Source organism: Melanostigma gelatinosum (assembly GCF_949748355.1).
Source record: "Melanostigma gelatinosum genome assembly, chromosome: 2".
NCBI lineage: Eukaryota > Metazoa > Chordata > Actinopteri > Perciformes > Zoarcidae > Melanostigma > Melanostigma gelatinosum.
The window spans coordinates 27,605,839-27,625,708 of NC_136635.1; the positions used below are offsets into that span (position 1 = coordinate 27,605,839).

Here is a 19,870-nt window from a genome sequence, read left to right on the forward strand (position 1 = left end):
CTTTCATAACAGCCTTTTTTGTGATTATTCTGTAAATAATGGAAAAGTGTTGGTTGTTTTCTACTAAAGCTGTGGTTGGGGTGAAAGTGGGGGACTGTTTTGACATGTTGGTGACCGGATTTAGTCCAAAATAGAATTTTCTGATCGATTTCAGAAGATTTACACACACGGCCCCGTGAACCGACACATAGAAGGGTGTTGGTGGGTAACTGCAGGTCGCAAAGGCTCACAGAGAAGCCAATGTGCACGCCTCCCAAATCCCAACAACGCCCGCAGCGCCAAGCAAGCTGATCGTACGCACAAGTGTAAAAGAAAAAGACAAGAAAACTGCTCCAAACACCCCTCGTGCACATCCTCCCGCATGCAGCCCGGAGAAGCATGTTCCAGCCTGTCTGCATGTATACGGATGTGCTCACTCGATATTCTGCAGGGAGTCACACAAAGTCATACATTTTAGGCTGCACAGACCCTCGCAGACACAGGTAGATAATAAAATGTACGCAGCCACATTCAGAATGGATAATTTGGGCTTTAGAAAGTACAGCAGTCAAAAATAGGGATACAGTGCATTCCTTTCCGTTTTGAAAAATACCATTTTCATAACAATACGTCAAAATACTCTTTGTTACAGACTAATTTAGTTTCCAGTGAATGCAATTCAGCATGCAGGAGTGTTGCCAGTGAATCTGTAAGGACAAGCACTTCTAGTCTGGCAAAGTTTATTGCTTGGGGCTCCCTCTCGCTCCCATGCCTGTGTGCTCTGGTCTCTGCTCGACAGCTCAGCTCTCTCCTCTCTGCTCTCCTCTCCCCATTAACCGGCTGACAGATCAGTAATAAACACAGCCTGTCACCTTCAAGGCCTGCCTCTCATTTACTAGAGAACACATGAAACCCCGCTCTCTTGTTCCCTCGCTATCCATCTCTCTTCCCTCCATCCGCCGAGCTCATTGGAGCCGAAACCTGATTTTTTTTTTGGCCCCAGCCGCCTCCGAGGCAGAAAATTCTCCTCCGCACCCAGATAGTCCTGGAAAAAAAGGCATGAATATTCAATGAAAAAGCCATGAATAAATAATCAAAAAAAGGACTTCCGTCGCTCTAACCTCTTTCTGTCTCCCAGCAGCGGACGACAGAAGAAGAGCGCAGGGGAGAAATAGAGGGGACGGAGAAAAAACTAAATCACGACCACCTCAGGAGAGAAGGTGGACGTTTGTTAGGTAATTGGCTCGCTCTATTTGCAATCCCATGGCGCTTCAATTTCACACATAAAACAAAGAGGTAATCACAAGGCAACAGTGCAGCCGATGGTTCGTGGAGCAAAATTCAACTGCAATATTTTCACTGTGAATATATTGCGTTATTTCCATATGTGGTGCAACCTGAGGGATAAAAGCCATACATATTGCAACAGCTCTATAATGTACGCGCAGAAGATGCAAATGATATTGAACAGAGAGCTGGTAAGGCGGCGTGTACAAGGGATATGATGTTGAATGCATGAGAAACAAATAAAGAGAATCAGTTATATGCGATGTATACTCACTAGTCCCTTGGCATGTGGCTCTTACTCAGGAACAAGTAAATATAGATTATTTTGCTTCAAGCAATTCCCATAAGGGTGCTGAATATGTATTGTACTAGAAATTCAGTGGCCTGCATTCTTTAAACAGAGCACATTGAGACAAATCACGAGACGTCATGCAGTCTAGTGCATGCATGCTAGTGTTGCTGCTGTGTTACATGCGTTTGAGTGTGTTAGTGTTACATACATATTCTGTAAATGACAGCACCCATTGTCATGCACTAATCATGACCGTGATGAGTTAAGTTAATTGAAGAATTCGAGCCGTAGAATAGTAGTTATGAAACCCGACCCTTTTTTATAATATTTATGGCAGCCATTCTCTAATTACTGCTCTAGAAGGCATTTTTCATCGTTCGTGGCGGAGTCCGCCAGTCCAAGTCCAAATTGTCTTCACATGCACGAGGGAAATGAGTTGTGCATGTGATCTAGCTTTACTGTATTAATTCTGACTCAATGATGTCAGTCTTACTGCCTGCTGTTGACTCTGCTAACACCACATCACAGCTTTAGTAAGTCACTGATAATTCAAACCCAACACTTCCTACTGCTGTTGCTTCACATTAAGAGCACTCAATGTCATCAGATACACTAGTGGATTGCATTTCTGACGAAGCAGCTGCTCAAGGAGTCATTTGCTGCTGGTGTTGAACTGCACTTGCTGTTACCACCAGTAACCACAGGTACCGCCATATCAACCAGGACTTGAGTCTTAAGGATCCTCACTTTGAGGCCATTAATGGCTATTAGAGACGGCGAGAACATTTCACGTCCACAATTGTCTCACGATGATGAACACCGACCAGACTGCAAACTGACTGAGCTCACAAGACAGGAGCAATTATGGCTTAATTTTGTTGTGGTTTTCATCCAAAATAAAAGAGATACCGAAGGAGAGGAGAGAAATTAACAACGTCCTCCAGTTTGACGGTGGTAAATTGGAGCAATTGGTCTGTAATTACCCGGCCCATTGTTTTCACCGAGCTCTATAATATACTACTAACAGCATGCACTTAAAGCAATTTGTTTTTGCCTGTGACAGCAACAAAAAAACAAAACAAAAAACACCTTTATTTGGAGAACATCATTATATTGCTGAAATGATTAATTATGAAAATGAAACCCAAAATAAGACAGAGTTGGCTGTTGAGGCTGTCCATCTGTAATAGAAAGAGAAACTCCATTTCCCATGTTATCTAATACTATCCAACATATCAAGAGTACATGTACTTCCATGCTCAACAACTAAACATAGCATTACTTCTACTGGAAGAGCACAATTGTTCAGATAATTACAAATGATGATGTACATTGCATGTTCAAACACTCTGCTGTACATGAGAAAATAGAATCAGAAGAAATGGAGGAAATGCTGTTGGCGCTGTGGGCGTAAAGACTTTGTCGACCTCGAGGTCCTTTGAAACGACTCTGGTCTCCGGTGATTCTGAGATAATCTATATGCCAATGACTTCCGCTGGTAGAGATAAAAAGATCTCATCATGACCTGGAGCGGAATTTCTCATCTTAGTAATAATACCCACGACTTCCCTCCCCCGTAGTTGGATAAAGCCTTCAGCAAAAAAAAAGAGCTCTTTTGTATCTGCTGGAGAGCCATCAGAGTGACTAATCTTTACAGAAAAAAGATAAGCCAGTCCTCACAAAGCACTCACTGAATTCATATGTAATATCACAAGAGTTAGACGCGCTGCAGCAGGCTGAGCGAAGAGCTTAGAACGACCTTTTCTGCTTTAAAAGCTGTTGAAGGACATTCTGTTTTGTTTCTATAAAGGCTGAATCTTTACAGAACAAATGCACACTAAAAGGGCAGAATTCTTTTCTTTTTTTTTTTTTTTAATCGCGATAACATTTTCTCCCGTATCTACGAGTACTACTTTGAAGCCTGCTAAATTATCCCAAGACGGAACAAAAGGCATCAGATGCCTTGAGCTTATCGACCACATTTTGAACACTTGAACTGTTGCTCTTCTTTGACTAATTCAGTGCTTTACTCCGTTGTATATGGGAGTACTTGTACAAGAGATTTGCACGTTCTTTTTCCTTGCCGGCCGAGCGCTCTTTAAACAAGGCTTAAAGCCATTTGATTCACTCACGGAACATTACTCTGGGTATCCACCCTTCATGCTCGGGAGCAATAGGATTTGAATTCTTCGGAGGCAGCATAAGAGGAAGGTCAAACATAATTCTCAGGTTACCTCACGCTTTGTTCTGCAGAACAGCAGAGAGGGAGAGCGGCTTCAGGCTCGTTCAGCAGCGACGGTCGAAGCATGATGTCGACCAATTTAGGTTGAGATGGACAGCGATTCAAAGTTCTAGAAAATTCAATGTTACGCCTCGATAAATTCGGTTAAAGGGGATGGAACCGTCATGGCTTATGTAGGAAACTCCCCACCTCACCAAAAGGAGTTCATCACACGTTGAATTGATCACAACATAATCGGAGCTCAGATCTCCGCCAGACGACTGGATCGTGTTCAGATTCTAGTCATTCAAATCAAACGTGTTTGGTGGCTCATTGTGATGCCTCCCACTGGTTTGAGGTTCGGCGTGAGGCCAAGAGGTTTGACTCATGAATCCCTGCATGCTACAAGATAATCAACTGCCCACTGTAACCATGGCAAACTAATGTTGGTTGAAAATCTGTTGTGGCCTGAGGAGGGTAATCATATTTTACATAAATTAATGCGTTTGTACCGTTAAGATCAGCTGAAAAGGTCCAGTCAGTTTGGCACTTTCACTAGAAATGTAAAACGATTCATTGAAAATAAATAGAAATGATATCTTTGGGTGGAGAGCAAGTTTGGTTTGGCATTTTGTATTAGACCTCACGGACACAAACTGATAAAAAATGTTTTAGTGGTGTATGATTTGTCTTTCACTTTTACCGTGTGGCTGTGTACACACTCGCTGTGAGTCATACGGAGGAAGTCCGCTTATTAAACACGTACGGCAAGTGAAGGCTAGCTATAAGGAGGAGAAAGGGGATTCATGTCAGAGAGCCAAATAGCTTTCAACACATCCAGACTGACCTTCAGCTCACACAGAAGAGCGCACACACACATCGATACAAATGTTCACAGGATGTGACCATAAACCATAATGCATATCCCTTATTACAGGGAGTGAGCCTTGGCTGCATGCCATTTTAAATGTCACAGACTCCACAGGGTAATAACTGATCAACCTGCGTCGAGCACAGCCCGACATATTATCTACAAAGCCAACTGTAAAACTGTCCGGAGAGAGAGAGAGAGAGAGAGAGTCAGCAACACTTTATTTGATAATTGCCAAATGCTTCCAATAATGTTCATCCATACGTGGGTGTGCCTGCTTCCACGCTGTAATATGCAATATCACCACACTAAAGCAAAGAACTGCCGACGCTACGAGAAACAACGCGGCAGACGGCAGCATCACGCAGCTCTCAGCTCATTTCTTTGGCTCGCCAGTCAGACAAAATAAAACATTCCCATTCATGTCACAAAAAAAACTAAAACGCCAGCAGTTGCAAATTACAAGCACACAGAAGAGCCAAGATAAAAAGACAAACCTCAAATAAATGACCTCAAAAATGCTTTTCGTCACTGATGGCAAACAGATTAGCGATGAATGAAATCAAAGTAATACTGGCTTTAATGGATGGGGATTATAGCAGTTAGAGATGTCCCCTGTATGTTCATCTTAAATTGACCCCGGGAAGAGTAATTGTTGCCAAGGTAACAGCCAATGGGGATGTTAATAAATAAATAAAGCCAGCACTAAAATTCAGGCGAACATTTTCAACATATTTTGTAACATCAAGGCCAGTTACCGGTAGTTCAACAGACTAAAGACAAAACAACAACAAGAGTGCATGTTGTGTCATAAAGCCCCGAGTCCGCTGAAAGGAGCGGAAGAAGCAGAAGGGACTGCAGCTTTTTTTTCCCCCTCGCTCATTCCAATGAGGCATGAGATGGCTGGCAATGCCAGTGACAAGGGGATGTCGTCGATGTAAGCTGTTGGGGGAGCAAAAATAAAATACTTGCGCTAAGCCCCCCTGAGTAAGATGAGTGGCAATGCCTTGACCCGTGAGATGCAGTGGGAATTGAGGTGGAAGAGCCGGGGCGAGAGCGAGAGAGCGAGAGAGAGAGAAAAGCTAGCTGGTGACAGAAGAATGAGACAGGCTGGACTGTGTAGGTCCAGTGGGTCAGGATAACCGCTCCAAATACCAGGCTAATGTGGACAGCAGGGTGCCGTGATCAACGCACACTACATGATGACAATGCATGCAAAACTCTGCACATGCAGGGAATAGAGACACCTGGTATGGAAGGTATTTTATTTAAAGGTGGGTAAATAACTTTCGGTGCATAATGAATTAACAATTTTGCATATTTGTGACATTCTGAAATACTTTTATATTTGATTTGATTGATGTGATGGGAGCTCACTTCCGAAAGCATTTCACAGGTTCTTGAATGACGTACAGAATCATCAGCTGGTGTTTTTGAGGGTATATCATCAGTATAAAGATACTGCTGCTGTAATGTTTTTGTAGATGGTATAAATGCAAAGTCATCGAAACAAAACCAAAGCGTAAAGGCTGATCTCAGTGTTTCTCCTTTTTCTGACACAGCATTTTCTTTTTTTTCAGAAAACAAGTCCGCAAAATATGATTTATCACAACTGACTAGAAAAAAAACAGGCTGCAGTTACATTAAAACTGAATGGTTAACAATTTACAACGGGCAAGTTCAACAAAGCCATATTTATTTCACCAGCGATAGAAAGTAAGATGCTGATTCATAAAACCACAAGCTGTAGGTCTAAATAATGCACGTCCAGCCATCTGAGCCTACGACAGCAAGACGGCCTCTAACGATGCGTCAGCATGTTTCACCAGGTTGAGCCTTTTATTCGAGACCATCATAATCACAGTGAGAATGAAAAGTATAAACAATTAAAGACAGAGAGGAAGACTTAAACAATATTAATAGTCTTCTGAAATCTTCTATATCAGTGATCAAACAATGCGTTTCTCAAGTCCACTGGTCATGTCTGTGCCAAACCTCTAAAACCTAAAAAATGGAGACACGGTCATTCAATCCATGGTAGTCAGACTCCTGCTACATGTTTCACCTTAAGCCTCTCCAAAAAAAAAAAAAAAAGAAAAAAAGTCTTCTCTATCAATCCAGAAAGATGTGAAAGAGGCACAGCTGCATAAACAATCCTCTCAAGTCTTTAGAGGCTTTTGAAATATTAAGAAAAGAGTTTGCAGGTACATCATTTTGCAGGAGCGGCTATGGCAGCGGAGGGAAAATGTGTTTGAGTCCCATTATAAATCACACAATACAGCAACAGCATCGCACAGCCAGGCCTGGCTTGTCCCCCAGGCAACCCGACAGCAAAACCCCGTCTTTACAGATGGATCTCAGAGAGGCTCTGCACATGCGTACGTGGGAGAACGGTTTGTGCGTTTCATTTTGTTCCATTAATAAACATGTTGTAATCAGACCCCGTTCCCGGCATTATCACTCTTTTGCAGGTCCAGCTATGCAAGTGTGTGTGCGTGTGTGTGCATACAAATGCAGAGGAGAAAGCTGACAAAAGAAAATATAATAATAAAGAAAGAATCCAGTTGGCTCAGGCTAATTTCATCTACTTCACTTCCCCTAACATGAAAGAAGCAGGACTTACAGATCTTGTGCTTCCCTTTCATGGGGAATTTCACCAGCAGCTCCTGGGGGTTGGTGCAGATGAAGACAAATGGAGAGGCAGACTCCTCAGAGGTACCAGGGAGCTGTAGGGGGGGAGGGGGGAGAGAGAAGAACAGTTTAGCGTCTTCTTACACAGAACTACCATTGGGCACAGAATATGGTAAATATCTTGAGCGGTGTCGCAATTATGAATCATTCAGTGAGTGTCTGTTCACACACCGGCATCAAGCGAAATGGCCTGATGTAATACCACATGCCCTGACAGCAACTGATGGTTATGAGTCTCTCCGGGTTTTCTGCACTGTAATTGCACAACTAATGATGCAGCTGCTAATGACAGCAGTTACACCACTTGCGAGCAGCAATAGATGAGACAAAAATCAATCACAACCGCCACCAAAAATACCGTCAAACAGACAAGACGCACACAAATAAAATGATAAAATCCATACGCACAATATTCCTGTGTCCGTCTAGTGATTCAAACGTACTTCCAACGTGTCATCATTTATTAAAAGCATCCGTCTAGATCTACAGAAAGGCATCACATTCAAGCATACCCGTGACATATTTATGCACGCCACGTGACAAGCCATACCTCAGCACCAGTGACGGAGCGGATGTTTTACAGCACATAATTGACAGCAGCCCACGGCACACCTCCCCTCTCTCTCCCCGTGTTATTGATCGGTCTCTCAGGTGAGAGTATGGAATTGACTGACACAGTGACAAAGGAGTCATCTTTCCCATCACTGGCAGCCAACGGCTCTCAGCTCATCCAATTTCCTCGGGCGCTATCAGATAGTGCCTGCGATTGCATCTAGCCGGCCAGGAAGCGGCTCTCGTCATGACAGCATGCCTTTTCCTCTCCGGCTGCCCCCGGCCTCTTATTCACACTCTCTCTATCTCCCTCAAAGGAGCACTGAAGGTTGTGACAAATTTGGGGCTTTTAAGGGAAATCAACAAAGTCTGCAACCCATCTGTGTGGTTCCCTGGCAAACTGGGGAGAGATGATAGAGATGTTTATTTCAGATTACAGTCCATGTCGACTTGAGTGCAATACACCGGCGAGTGATAAAATACGTAAACACTCACAGTTGTTAGACATTGACGGGGACCTCAAAGGAGCCCCTTGATTCCTCCTTCCAAACGACACGGTGATTCCAATTAAATTACGTCTCCCAGTCAAGTGTGCCGTCTCCGAGATAGGAAATTCCCCCGACGGCCCAAAACTACGTGTGATTTAATTGGGGTTAAACGAGATGAAGGTTGTGAGTCCAGTGATGTGGTGTCATGGGATAACGATGGCAATGATTTCCATTTGTCTTATCGTCATCAAATGTGGAGTTCTGTTGTAAACAATCAAAGTTCACGTTTACATTCAGCGTTAAAACATTGTGTGAAGTGCAAAAGCATTGATGTCTTATTAATTATGATGTTCAAATCACTGTTGGAGCCATTTATCACGGTACTTTTCTCTGTTTTATAACATTTTCTAATTTAACATATGTGTGTTCTTAACTGTTGGTACCGATCAAGACATTTTAATGAGGCATTGTTTACTAATTTATCATTGGCAATTTTTCAATTGTCAGATTAATAAAAAATCATTGCAGGCCTATATATAATTTATATTTGTAACATAGAACTCAACTGTTTCCAAAAACAACACATAAATGAGGCCACGCAGCGTTGCAGCGGATGCCGTATTATTTCATGATTTGAGGATTTCATGGGGATGAACATGGCCGCTGTCGTCAATCCTACACAAACTGTTCTGAATCTGGTGCCACAAATATTCAGTGGTGCACCAAATGTCTATTAATTCCCATCTGACAATAGTCCCCAAGAAATGCACTATTTATTCTTTGCTAAAAAATAAAAGGCCCTGGACAGAAATATTTTGCCTTTTTCAACAAATAATCTCTTTCTCGCCACTTGACACACATCTATATGACAGACAGAGCTCAGTTGGTTTTGTTTTTGTTGACAGGAAGAAAAATCTAGAAAAACCTCAGACAATCACTGTCTACCACAGTATGTACAACACTTTTCAGTTAACAACAACTGAGGAACTGTTATCACACTGAAGCAATTGACGCCAATTAACGTACAGAGGACGAATACCTTCTTTCATCAACGAGCCGGAGGGTCCATGCGTCTCCACCTACAATGTAAGGATCGATCCCGTGAACTGTTGAGACCATGCAGTTCTTCTTAAATAGCTTCCTCAGGTGAGCGGCCTAATTGAGTCTTCATTTAAAAGTCCATGTCAGACACTTGGAAAGGCACTTTAATCCAGAGTGATTTAGCATTGTGTTTACCTTTAAAGAGCTGTGAGTCAGTGTCAGTCATTGTTAGATTTATATCATTCTCAGAACCCATCGGCTATCGGTCCGGAGACGATAAGCCTCTGGGAGCGAGGAGCTGTATTGCTGGGGCTCCAGTGTAACCGGCTGATATACGGGCCGAGATGTCCTTATATATGCGCCGCTCGTTGTTTACAGTCCGATTAGCAACTTGTGATGCGCGACTGGAGTCGGGAGTTGAGAGACGACGTGTACGACCAGATTGTTTCACGAGCAGCCGGTTAACGACCGCATTTTAAACCAATAAAAAGCTAAATCATCGTCTGACGATAGCCGGTGAGTTCTGAGATTGCATTTGGGCCAACGCGTCCCGTCTGTTGACCTGCATTCAACCAAAGCCTCCAACGTGAGCAGTTAATACGACTCCGACTACAAACGGAAACCAGAAAGCGTCCAACACCAAAGTCACATTCAGGTACAGAAGCATGTGAATGCAGAATCTGATTGAAAATATTTATAATAAATTGGATACAATTCTGTGATTTACCAGTAAATTGATTGGAACTACAATTACAGACCCGGCGTCTTGTGTGAATGTAAATGCCCATTCTTATGCAAACAATGTGTTGAATAAACTAAGAAGCTAAGTTGTTGCAGAGATCAATATATATAAATATATATATATATATATATAAATATATATATATATATATATATATATATATATATATATATATATATATATATATAAACAATATTTGCCTGATGTAGACCAGAGGAGGTTAAAAAGACCCTCCTACAGTAATATTCCTACCAACAAGTATTCTACATATTTTTAAACTCCAATCATGTGCATCGTCAATAAAAGAACATTGAAACCTTGTAAATGTCATTCAGTGCTTGTGCATGTTCGACTTTATAAAAACAGGGAGGAGGATTCTGAGAAGTTGGTGACACTGATGTGAAAGGATCATTGATGTAAAAGACACGCATGTCATCACTTAAACAGCTTGATGAAACCAGCAATGTTACGTAATCACGCCTGAAAAGGGGCTTACGTTTGTGTGTAAGTGGTTTGCCTGCACCCAAGGTAAAAGCGCATACAAAAAATATATTGTGAACTTTTGAATACCATGAGGATATTTCTGTGCTGAAGACAGAAGCAGTGATTAAAAGTGTGAATAAGAGATGATTCAAAAGGAGGTAAGAAACACGAGGCACTTCTCGCAAAGACAAAGTGAGCCTCATCTGAGATCATTAAATAAAATCTCACGGTGCACAAGATGGCTGTAATGTCTGAGGTACTCAAGGAAACAAAATGGTGGTGTCCTCGCTGAATTCAGATGAAACGAGCAGGGAATAGCTGCAGCCAGGGTTTGAGGGTGTTGACGTGAAACGCCGCCCGGTGCCTGCCTCTTTCATCCTGCCATTAGCTAATTAGCATTTAAAGCTGTTGAATGTGCTGCTTTGCCTCACTACCTCCCCCGCCTAATTGTTTCCTTTCAATGTTAATCAAAAGGGCATGAAACATCGTGGTTGTGTGACAAGCAGGTTTGCTAAAGCACTCCATATTCATCAGGAAGCTTCTAATGCAGTCAGAGTGGGACTGCTTACAAATGCAATTAAAGTTGAGGCTTGTTGAAAAAACGCAGGTAGCGGAATCACATTGAAACACTACAGGCGAGAGTGAACGTCGCGCTGAATCCAGTTAAAAGTGATCCGAGTCGTTAATGAGCAGTCACGGTCTGGGTTACAGCCCCAGGGCATTCTGGGTAGAGGGACCAATGTGTTTGACATGGGAGGGATCTGAGGCTCGAGTGTGGCAGGTGCCTCCGTGTGAATGGAGCATCGCTGGTTGGTCGCTTCAGGCCAGTTCACTTGCCGTTCGAAGTCAGACAATTGTGAGACAAGCGCTTCTACTCGCTCATAAAAGACACAGACAACTGGCCCGTGTTCAACACAGAAACGCATCTACCGCATGGCTGGCTTCCAAACTGTTTTCAGGAAGTAAGACACAAATACATCTCAACCTTGCCAGCGCGCCAACTCATGATGAATCGAGTTATCAGTCATGTGTTTTAACAAAAGGGCATTACCGCTTTGGTTTTAATCAACTTGTGTGGGCATAATCCAGTCACCCAGTTGGCTCCCTCGGAGGAAGAGGTCGACGTGACGGGATTTGAGAGAAGAGTGGTACCACTCTGGTGTCTGAGTGGTACATTTGAAGCTACCACCAGCAGCCGGTTAGCTTAGCTTAGCATAAAGACTTGAAACAGGGGGAAACAGCTAGCCCTGGCACCTCTAAAGCTTGCTAATGTCTTAACAGGTTATACCTTTTTTTTTTTTTTTTTAAATACATAGAAAAAAGAACACGCTGTTGTTTTGTGGAAAGACTCGTCGTCTGAACCTTTGGACAGAGCCCAGCTAAAGCATTGTAGCTACATGAAACAGAATTTAGTCATACATTTTCTGCGTGTAGACAAGAAAAAATATGTTGTGTTTCGTCACTTCTTCTGGCCACAGAATAGAAAAGCAGTATGTGCACAAACAATTCAAACCGAAGCATCATTTTACTTACAAGCCAGACATACTGCAACACTTTGATTTGTACGTCCTGAGACGAGTAAAGGAGGCAGCGTGCTGTCAATAAGACAGCCCAGCTGAATGAAAACCTACTTACAAAATACGAAACAGCAAAAAGGAAGGAGGTCGAAAAATTCATACGGCTTCTTCAGAGACCGTCAATTCAATAAACTGCCCACCATTTAATTAGCTGGGATCAAGCCAAAGGGGATTCAACATAAAACCAACTGTAATAACATGAAATTAACAAGTTCATTGGAAAAAGTGAAAAGGGGACGGCGGGGCAGAGGCTGCTGGAAGCGTGCCTTTGGCTATGAAACACAACAGTGGCTCAGGGGGCAGTAAGAGGGCACAGTGGTCCTATTGCTCTCACCACACATCCTTGTAATAAAGTAACTCGCACTGAGGTTTCGACAGCTTCCCTTCTCCAACTCATCATCTGCCTTCCATATACTGTTCTATTCATTTTTTAGTACGGTCCAAAATACTACGAGTTCCGACCAACGTTTGATGAAAACAACATCCATCTTAATAAAACCAGCGAATACAGAGCCAGGGTTTGACAGCAGGAACACAAACCTTTGAGTCCAAGCTTGTCAAGTAACGACTCGACAAGCCAACACTGTTCCCTCTCCTCTCTCCACAATGTCTCTCTCTCTCTCTCTCTCTGGCTCTTTTCAGCTGCTGTCGGCAATTAAGGGCAGCAGAGACAAGTAATCTCCTTCTGGGCGACAGGGCCAGACCAGAACAGGCATGCGGAGTGGGCTGTGCAGTCGGGAGGGGGGGGGGGGGGGGGATGGCGAGCCTGGCCCCAGCCTCAGCTCGAGCCAGGCCCTGCTTGGCTGCACTCAATCTCAGCCCAATAAAAAGCCCTTCATTGGCAGGGTGCAACTGAGCCAGACGGGCTGGGAGCATGTGGCTTTTAAAAATGAGGAGGGTGGAATAAGAGGGGGGGGGGGGGGGGGGGGGGGCAGAGAATGAGAGGGGGGAGAACCGGCGGGTAAAAAAAACGAGGAATACGATTCGGGAAGAGAGACGGATAATAAGAGTATGAGGTGAGGGAGAGATTTTGACAGATAGGGAACTACACAAAGCCAAAAGGTGTTTTCCCAGAAAGGACACTTGAGAAATACTGCTGAGCCGGATCTGTCAGGGCTGGTGTCACCCTGGGAATGGAGAAACAGATGGGTTGTCTCTGAGCTACGGGTTGCATGTGGGAGGTGAAAGGATGTTGTTGGGAACCGTACGCAACGGCAACCGTTTCCGCCAATCGTTCTTTAATCTACTGTGTTCACCAAACAGCACAAGCCTGCTTCTGGCATTCATTAGCCCTCAAAGAAATGCAGCAGCCCTCAGGAAACGCGGCACTGTAAACGGCCTCTCAGCCTTCCTGCACGCTCCGCTGGAAGTGCACTATTTGTTTTTGCGTCGTTGCACAGGACGAGAGCGCACGCAGACAACACGGACACGCAAACAAGTGTATTTGTTCATGTATGTATCATGTCTCAGGATTCAAAAACAACACAATCTCCAAAATGAACTGCAGCCGACATCCTCAAAACCGGAAATTGTGTCATATGTCATCATGCGTCAATTAGTCTTGTTTACTGATCCTTTAAATTGATTTTTAATTGTTTAAATTTTGTGACTTAATACAGCTCAATACATGTAGCCAGAATCATACATCTTTGAGGAAAAAAATAACACATTTGTGGATGTTATAACTCTCTATTTGTGTTAGCAAACGTATTTTTACACCACAAACTGTTAATTTATTTGGGTTATTATGACAGACATGCCTTTATTTCTAATTCCAAGTTTTATATCTGCACTTTTTGTTTTAGTAAGAATCTTCTCTTTACTTGATTTCCTCCCATCTGCTGTTTAATGCTGTAATGCAAACTCATTCCTCCATCTGTTTCACATCAAAGGCCTTCCAGCGGTTCACGAGAAATTATCTTTTCACGTCACATTTACTTTGAAACATCTGCAGGAAGTGTTGAGTTTCATTAAGAGCAGCTTAGCATGATGAAAGTTGGCAAAGAAGAGCTGATCGGTATAAGTGAAGATCTCCTGACAGTGTTGTTGTCGTACTGATGGCAGACCGCGCGTTAAAAGGTAAATTGGCAGAATTTATCATCCCTGTCACGACAGCACATGTCGGCCTAGCACTCATGTTGTATTTGACTTTACTCATTCAATGAAACTTAGACTTGCCGGGTTAATTTGTACACCATTTAGTAAAACCACTGTGCTCATAATTGTTTACCTGTGAATTATTAGAGATTCTTGACTTATTGCCAAGACACAAATGGGCGAGGTCTCTCGATAGATATTCGAATAGAAGCAACTCATGCATATAGAAACATTTTGACAAAAAGACTCACCTGAGAGGTGTCATCGGATCATGTAAACAGCATCTCTGGCAAACATCACACGTGTAACATTAGATTAGATCAATTAGTCGATAATCGGAACATTTAACGACAGCTATTTTAATAATTGACTGATCGTTTTAAAGTTGTTTTTCAAGCAAGCTTTTTTATTTTTCTTATGTGATAGTAAATCAAATATCTGTGAGTAGTATTTTAAAAAGGTGCAAACGTACGTACCCTCAGCCCGTACGGACACAGGCTTTGGATCACACCGGTGTCATGTGACATTAACCCACAGCGTCGCTAACCGTATCCCTCTAAACAGGCAGCTCGTGAAGCTCACTTTGCACGGCGATGACGAAAAATGTAACACGCTCCTTCACCTACAGAACCAACTGGTGTCAAGTTTGGAGAGTGAACATTAATTATCTAGGAGTGTCCAACACTGGCTCCTGAATCCTTTACATTATTAATATCCTCGACACAACGAGAGGCATGTCTCATTATTAGAAGCTCAGCATCCGGCCCACGATTTACCAATTACTGCCACACTCAGCTCAACTGAGAAAAAAAACACCACACATTTCCTCTGCCTAGAAAATGCTCCGTGTCGGTACGATTGAAAAGGTCAATTCACACATTTTGCAGTGACAAAAGTAAAAACATATGTAAGTTTGTAATTCATCTCAAAGTACAAGCCTACATAGGTCGCTTGTATCGCAAAGTACAACCAATCCAAGTTTGTACTTTGAGATGAATTACAGTAAAAGTCTTATTTGATCAAAGCATCACTGCAATGTGACAATTACGTTAACTAGCGAGTGAGGAAGGCAGGAGTAACTGATATTAACTGCGATGCCTTGCTGTATTTGTACTGCGGTGCTTAGTTCAAGAAACCAACTGTGTGTGTCAGAAATTGAGCAATTATTGTCTTCATGTAAATGACTTCAAGCTGTCACCAGTCCACCGTCCCACTATTAAAATTCCTCGGGAGACTGAGGAGACAGAGGTATTAAATGAATTCTGCTACTCCGCTGCTTCATAAGCATAACAATTCAGCTTCTACAAAAACAAAAAACAACAGTTGGGAAAGAGCAAGCCACACATTAGCCTTTCAGCTAGCACTAGTGCTGACAGGTGCAGTGAAGTCATGTGTTTTTGCAGGGAGATTCACACAGACTTCCTCGCTGAGCTCGGTTCCACTTTCACAGCCATGTTTATGACTTCACCTCCTGCAGTGGCCCTCAGGCAAGAGGGAAACAAGACTGCCTCACAACCGTCACATTTCTCTACACGCTAACTGCTGGAACTTTCCAAGGCAAAGGGGTGTCTCTTGCACTCACAGTTAAGCTTCTGTTTGACGAGTGCTGGACTCTTAAAAACTGAAAAAAATTAAATAAATAAACAGGTTTCTAATGTGCGGCAGCATTTTCCTAAACACAGAGATGGTGAGAAAATATTATGCAATGTTTAATAAAAAACGGTTCGGAAGTTACAAAGAGCAAACATGAAAAAATATGCTTGAGTTGAAGTATCAAACAACTACACTGCAATTTACAGAAAATCAGTCTTCTACTAAGTAGACACACACACACACACACACACACACACACGTGTGAACGTGTCCGTCTCTTAAGGTGAATATTTGCTTTGATATTCTGACACTCCCACCTGTGTTCACTCAGCCTCTGTGGGAAACAAGCGTCTCTTCCCTCCTCCTCCTCCTCCTCTCGAGACTGGCAATGAGCACGGCTCGAGAAAAGGAGCACAGAAGGAAGGCTGTCCCTTGATTATTGTCAAAGGCAAGTTTTAGGTTTCCCTAAGCCCATGGGTTAGTGCTGCAGCGTACAATAGATAAGATGATCCGACCGATACGTTCCCAGGGAGAACAGGAGGTGTTGGATAAGAGCTATTTACGCGTCCTTTTCAATTTATACCGGTAATATTTTTTTGATTTCATGGGTAATCGTTGCACTAATACGGCCCTGAATGATGTAAGACAACCGCTCCTTATTATGCTGCTGTATACCCGTCCGTTTCACATATGGTACTTTACAATGATACGGACATTTTTGTAACAACGGGTCCTTGATTCCGAACAGAGGCAGAAAAAAAAGCAGCTTCTCATTTCTAGCCTGCGACTGTCGAATTGAATCAGATTCAGAAAGTCAGCTCGTTCAGCATCTTGTGAACCCTTCAAATGCTAAGTATCTCTTTAACTACAGTCCGATTCACAACGCTTCTGCATGAGAGGAAACGTATAGCTATAACTGCTAACACGATTGGACAACAGTCAGATGCGACATGAGCACCGTATACGCGCTAAAATGTCAAATGTTATTTCTCTAGGAAGAAAAATCATTTTGGATTGTGTTGCTATACTAAATCGTATTCTCTCCATATTTACCAACTTCAAAGATCATCCTAATCTCAGAATATATTAAATTGTTATATAATGTATGGAAACGGCGATGTGAATATCTACAAGAGATGCCCAATAGCTTCATTGGTTAACATGCCATTATGTGTTTTAAACACCCAGCACAGGCAGCGCACAGTTAAAAGATATGTGAAGAGCCAGCATTATTCAAGTAATTATGCTGAATCTTATTCTCGCTACACTGACCACAGGACATTTGAGAGGGGAAGAAAATCATGTTGCATGTAAATCAATACTCTACTACACATACACACACACACACACACACACACACGGCCTGCCAAAGCATTTGATGGCAACTTGCCCAGTGGACCACGGCAAAAGAGCTTGTGCACTGTGCGCTTCAAGACATTTCACTAAATACGGCAAAGGATGAAATAGTGGCAGCTGGCAGCGAAGAGAGTAAGACTGCAAATTCCTTATTGATTCTTGTAGCCTATTTTAATGATGCCAATATTTTTAATGACTCAATAGCATTTTATGTTAAATGCACACACACGTACACACACGTACACACAGGCATACAGACGTATATAGACATATCAACATATATACATACACATATATAGACAAATATATATGTCTATATACAGACAAATTAATACACAAATATATATGTATGTGTATATATAGAAATATATCCATATATGTACTGTATACGTACAGGAAACTACTTGTAAAATGTATTTTTAGCTGCTTATAAAAACTGGATTATGCTCTCGGCAATGAGTGAGCCACTTTCTAAATAATCAATTCTAACTTTAAATATAGAGCGAGTGGACACTCAAGACACTTTGTCGTTTCACGTTACCACCCTTCAGCTCTGAAGTTGAGAGCTGGCCCAACGAGCTGAGCGAGTTGAAGGCACAGCCGCGTCAACGAGACATCGCCACACCAAAGAAAAAGCATCTTGTTTCATGTTTGTTCTCTGTCATCACAAGCAGGTACCTGGTGTATACGGGGCAGACTGTGAATTCCCGGCTTCCCTCAGCGCACATCACCGGCGCCTCATTGAAAATAATGATCACACTCCTGCCGTTAAAATCGACAGCAGCTCATACCAAGGCACACTCCCCTAATTAAGACATTTACTGGGTGGGACTAATGGGGCTCATACACTGAAGACAAACAACAGCATTCAGCTAAACGTTGAGTACGACACCCAGTCACTGTTTTAATGGCCAAAGATCCTGAAACCAAGATACGGAACATGAACACATCCGTCACAGGCGGTGAGCCCAAAACAACGTGATTTCCTGATGAATACAACGTGATTTCCTGATGAATACAACGTGATTTCCTGATGAATACAACAGGTGAAACAGTGGTTTACAATACACACATCTGGTACTTTGAATAACAAAATCAAACAGAGGGAAAACCTTCTTTTGGTAATAAAATTTGATTCATACCGGTACTCTCTGCACCGTGTTTGTTACTAATTTACAGGTCAGACTAGTTATAAAAGCAACAGCAATCTTCAAAAAGCACTTGAAACACTTGATGCCGGCGACAACAGCTGGCAGCACCGAGCTAACAGCTTGTGGACTCAACCTCTTGAAGGATCCCATTAATGCCTTCACCAAACACATGAATGGAGAAACTTGTTTCTCATGAATTTGTATATTTTTCTCCATTCTACTGGGGGTTACCTATTACCAGGTAAGGCTGCCACGATCATGACATTTTAGTTGATTGTTAATTGTCGCTCAAATCATTACGATTAAAGATTTAATTGTCCTTTTCTGTTCTTTTTATGCCACTATGATAGTGTAAGCCTAATACCATATTTGCATCAAGTATGATTCAACAATATAATCACGCTACTGTTGGATTACTTATTTAAGGCGTTATTGTTCTATCTGTATATTCCGGTAACGTACGAGCACTACATGTGCAGAAGACAATGAAACAGGCAAAAAATGGTGTTCCTGTAAAGTCGGGTAGGTCTTTGTTCACCAACACAATCATTGATAAGCAAAAGCAGAATGTGTATACATTCGGTATACCTTCGGTATCGTAACCACTGTTGTATTTTGAACTCGGCGAATGACCGCAGCAAACAGCTCAGTGTCTGTTCGGCTCTCGTTCTGTTTCGATGGTTAAAAGATTCTGAAATCACGCAGCAAAGGACGGTCTGTAAGTTACCTCCACCATCACTTTGACCAGAGCTGACAAACGCACCGCTGCACCGACTCTGCTATAAATATAAAAAGCAGTTATCAGCACCTCTCTGTCCTCATCCAGCTTCGTAAAACAAGAAAAATGGTCCCATGAGCAGAAACAGAAGAACCTGTCCAACAGCAGGGAGATCTAGACAGCCAAGCTCATTGTCTCCATGTTTGTTTGTTTTCCCCGACACCAGCACCTACACACTTTACTTGCCCAGCTGATGAAAATGCACTTCATTCATTTTTTTGAGGCAGTTCCAACAGTGCTTGAAATTGCGTTGATCGTAAAATCCAACGATGATGCAAAACGATGGCGGGCAGCTCAAATAATCCCGATCACGCAATAATGTGCTAATTGCGACAGGCTTATTAATGGGATCAAAAAAAAATTCAAGCTGCTCTATGATCCAAAAACTGATCCAGATTTCTGAGCTGAACATACGAGTACACACCAAGTCATGTCATCAATTATCTTTCGAACCTGTGTCACAGACTCTGTTGTGTTGGAGAAATCTGTCAACGCGCTTTAAATAAGGAAAGAAATGGTGAATGGGGTCGGCCAATTGGAATGATACATCAGTGATGAATATCGATATCAGTGATCAATATTACCCTAATGAGCATGATTGTCCCATCTCAAATCTATCAATAGAAAACAAAGATATTAAATATCAGAAGGGAATACGCGCTCGAATTACA

General features: G+C 42.4%; 1 protein-coding gene across 1 annotated transcript in view; it reads right to left on the minus strand.

Moving 5' to 3' along the window:
* Positions 1 to 19,870, minus strand: part of trip4 (thyroid hormone receptor interactor 4) — an 89,122-nt gene that overhangs the window by 33,115 nt on the left and 36,137 nt on the right. Inside the window, exon 12 of the mRNA XM_079293617.1 lies at positions 7,274 to 7,376. Coding sequence (XP_079149743.1) covers positions 7,274 to 7,376 — 103 coding nt within the window. The remainder of the gene's footprint in view (positions 1 to 7,273; positions 7,377 to 19,870) is intronic.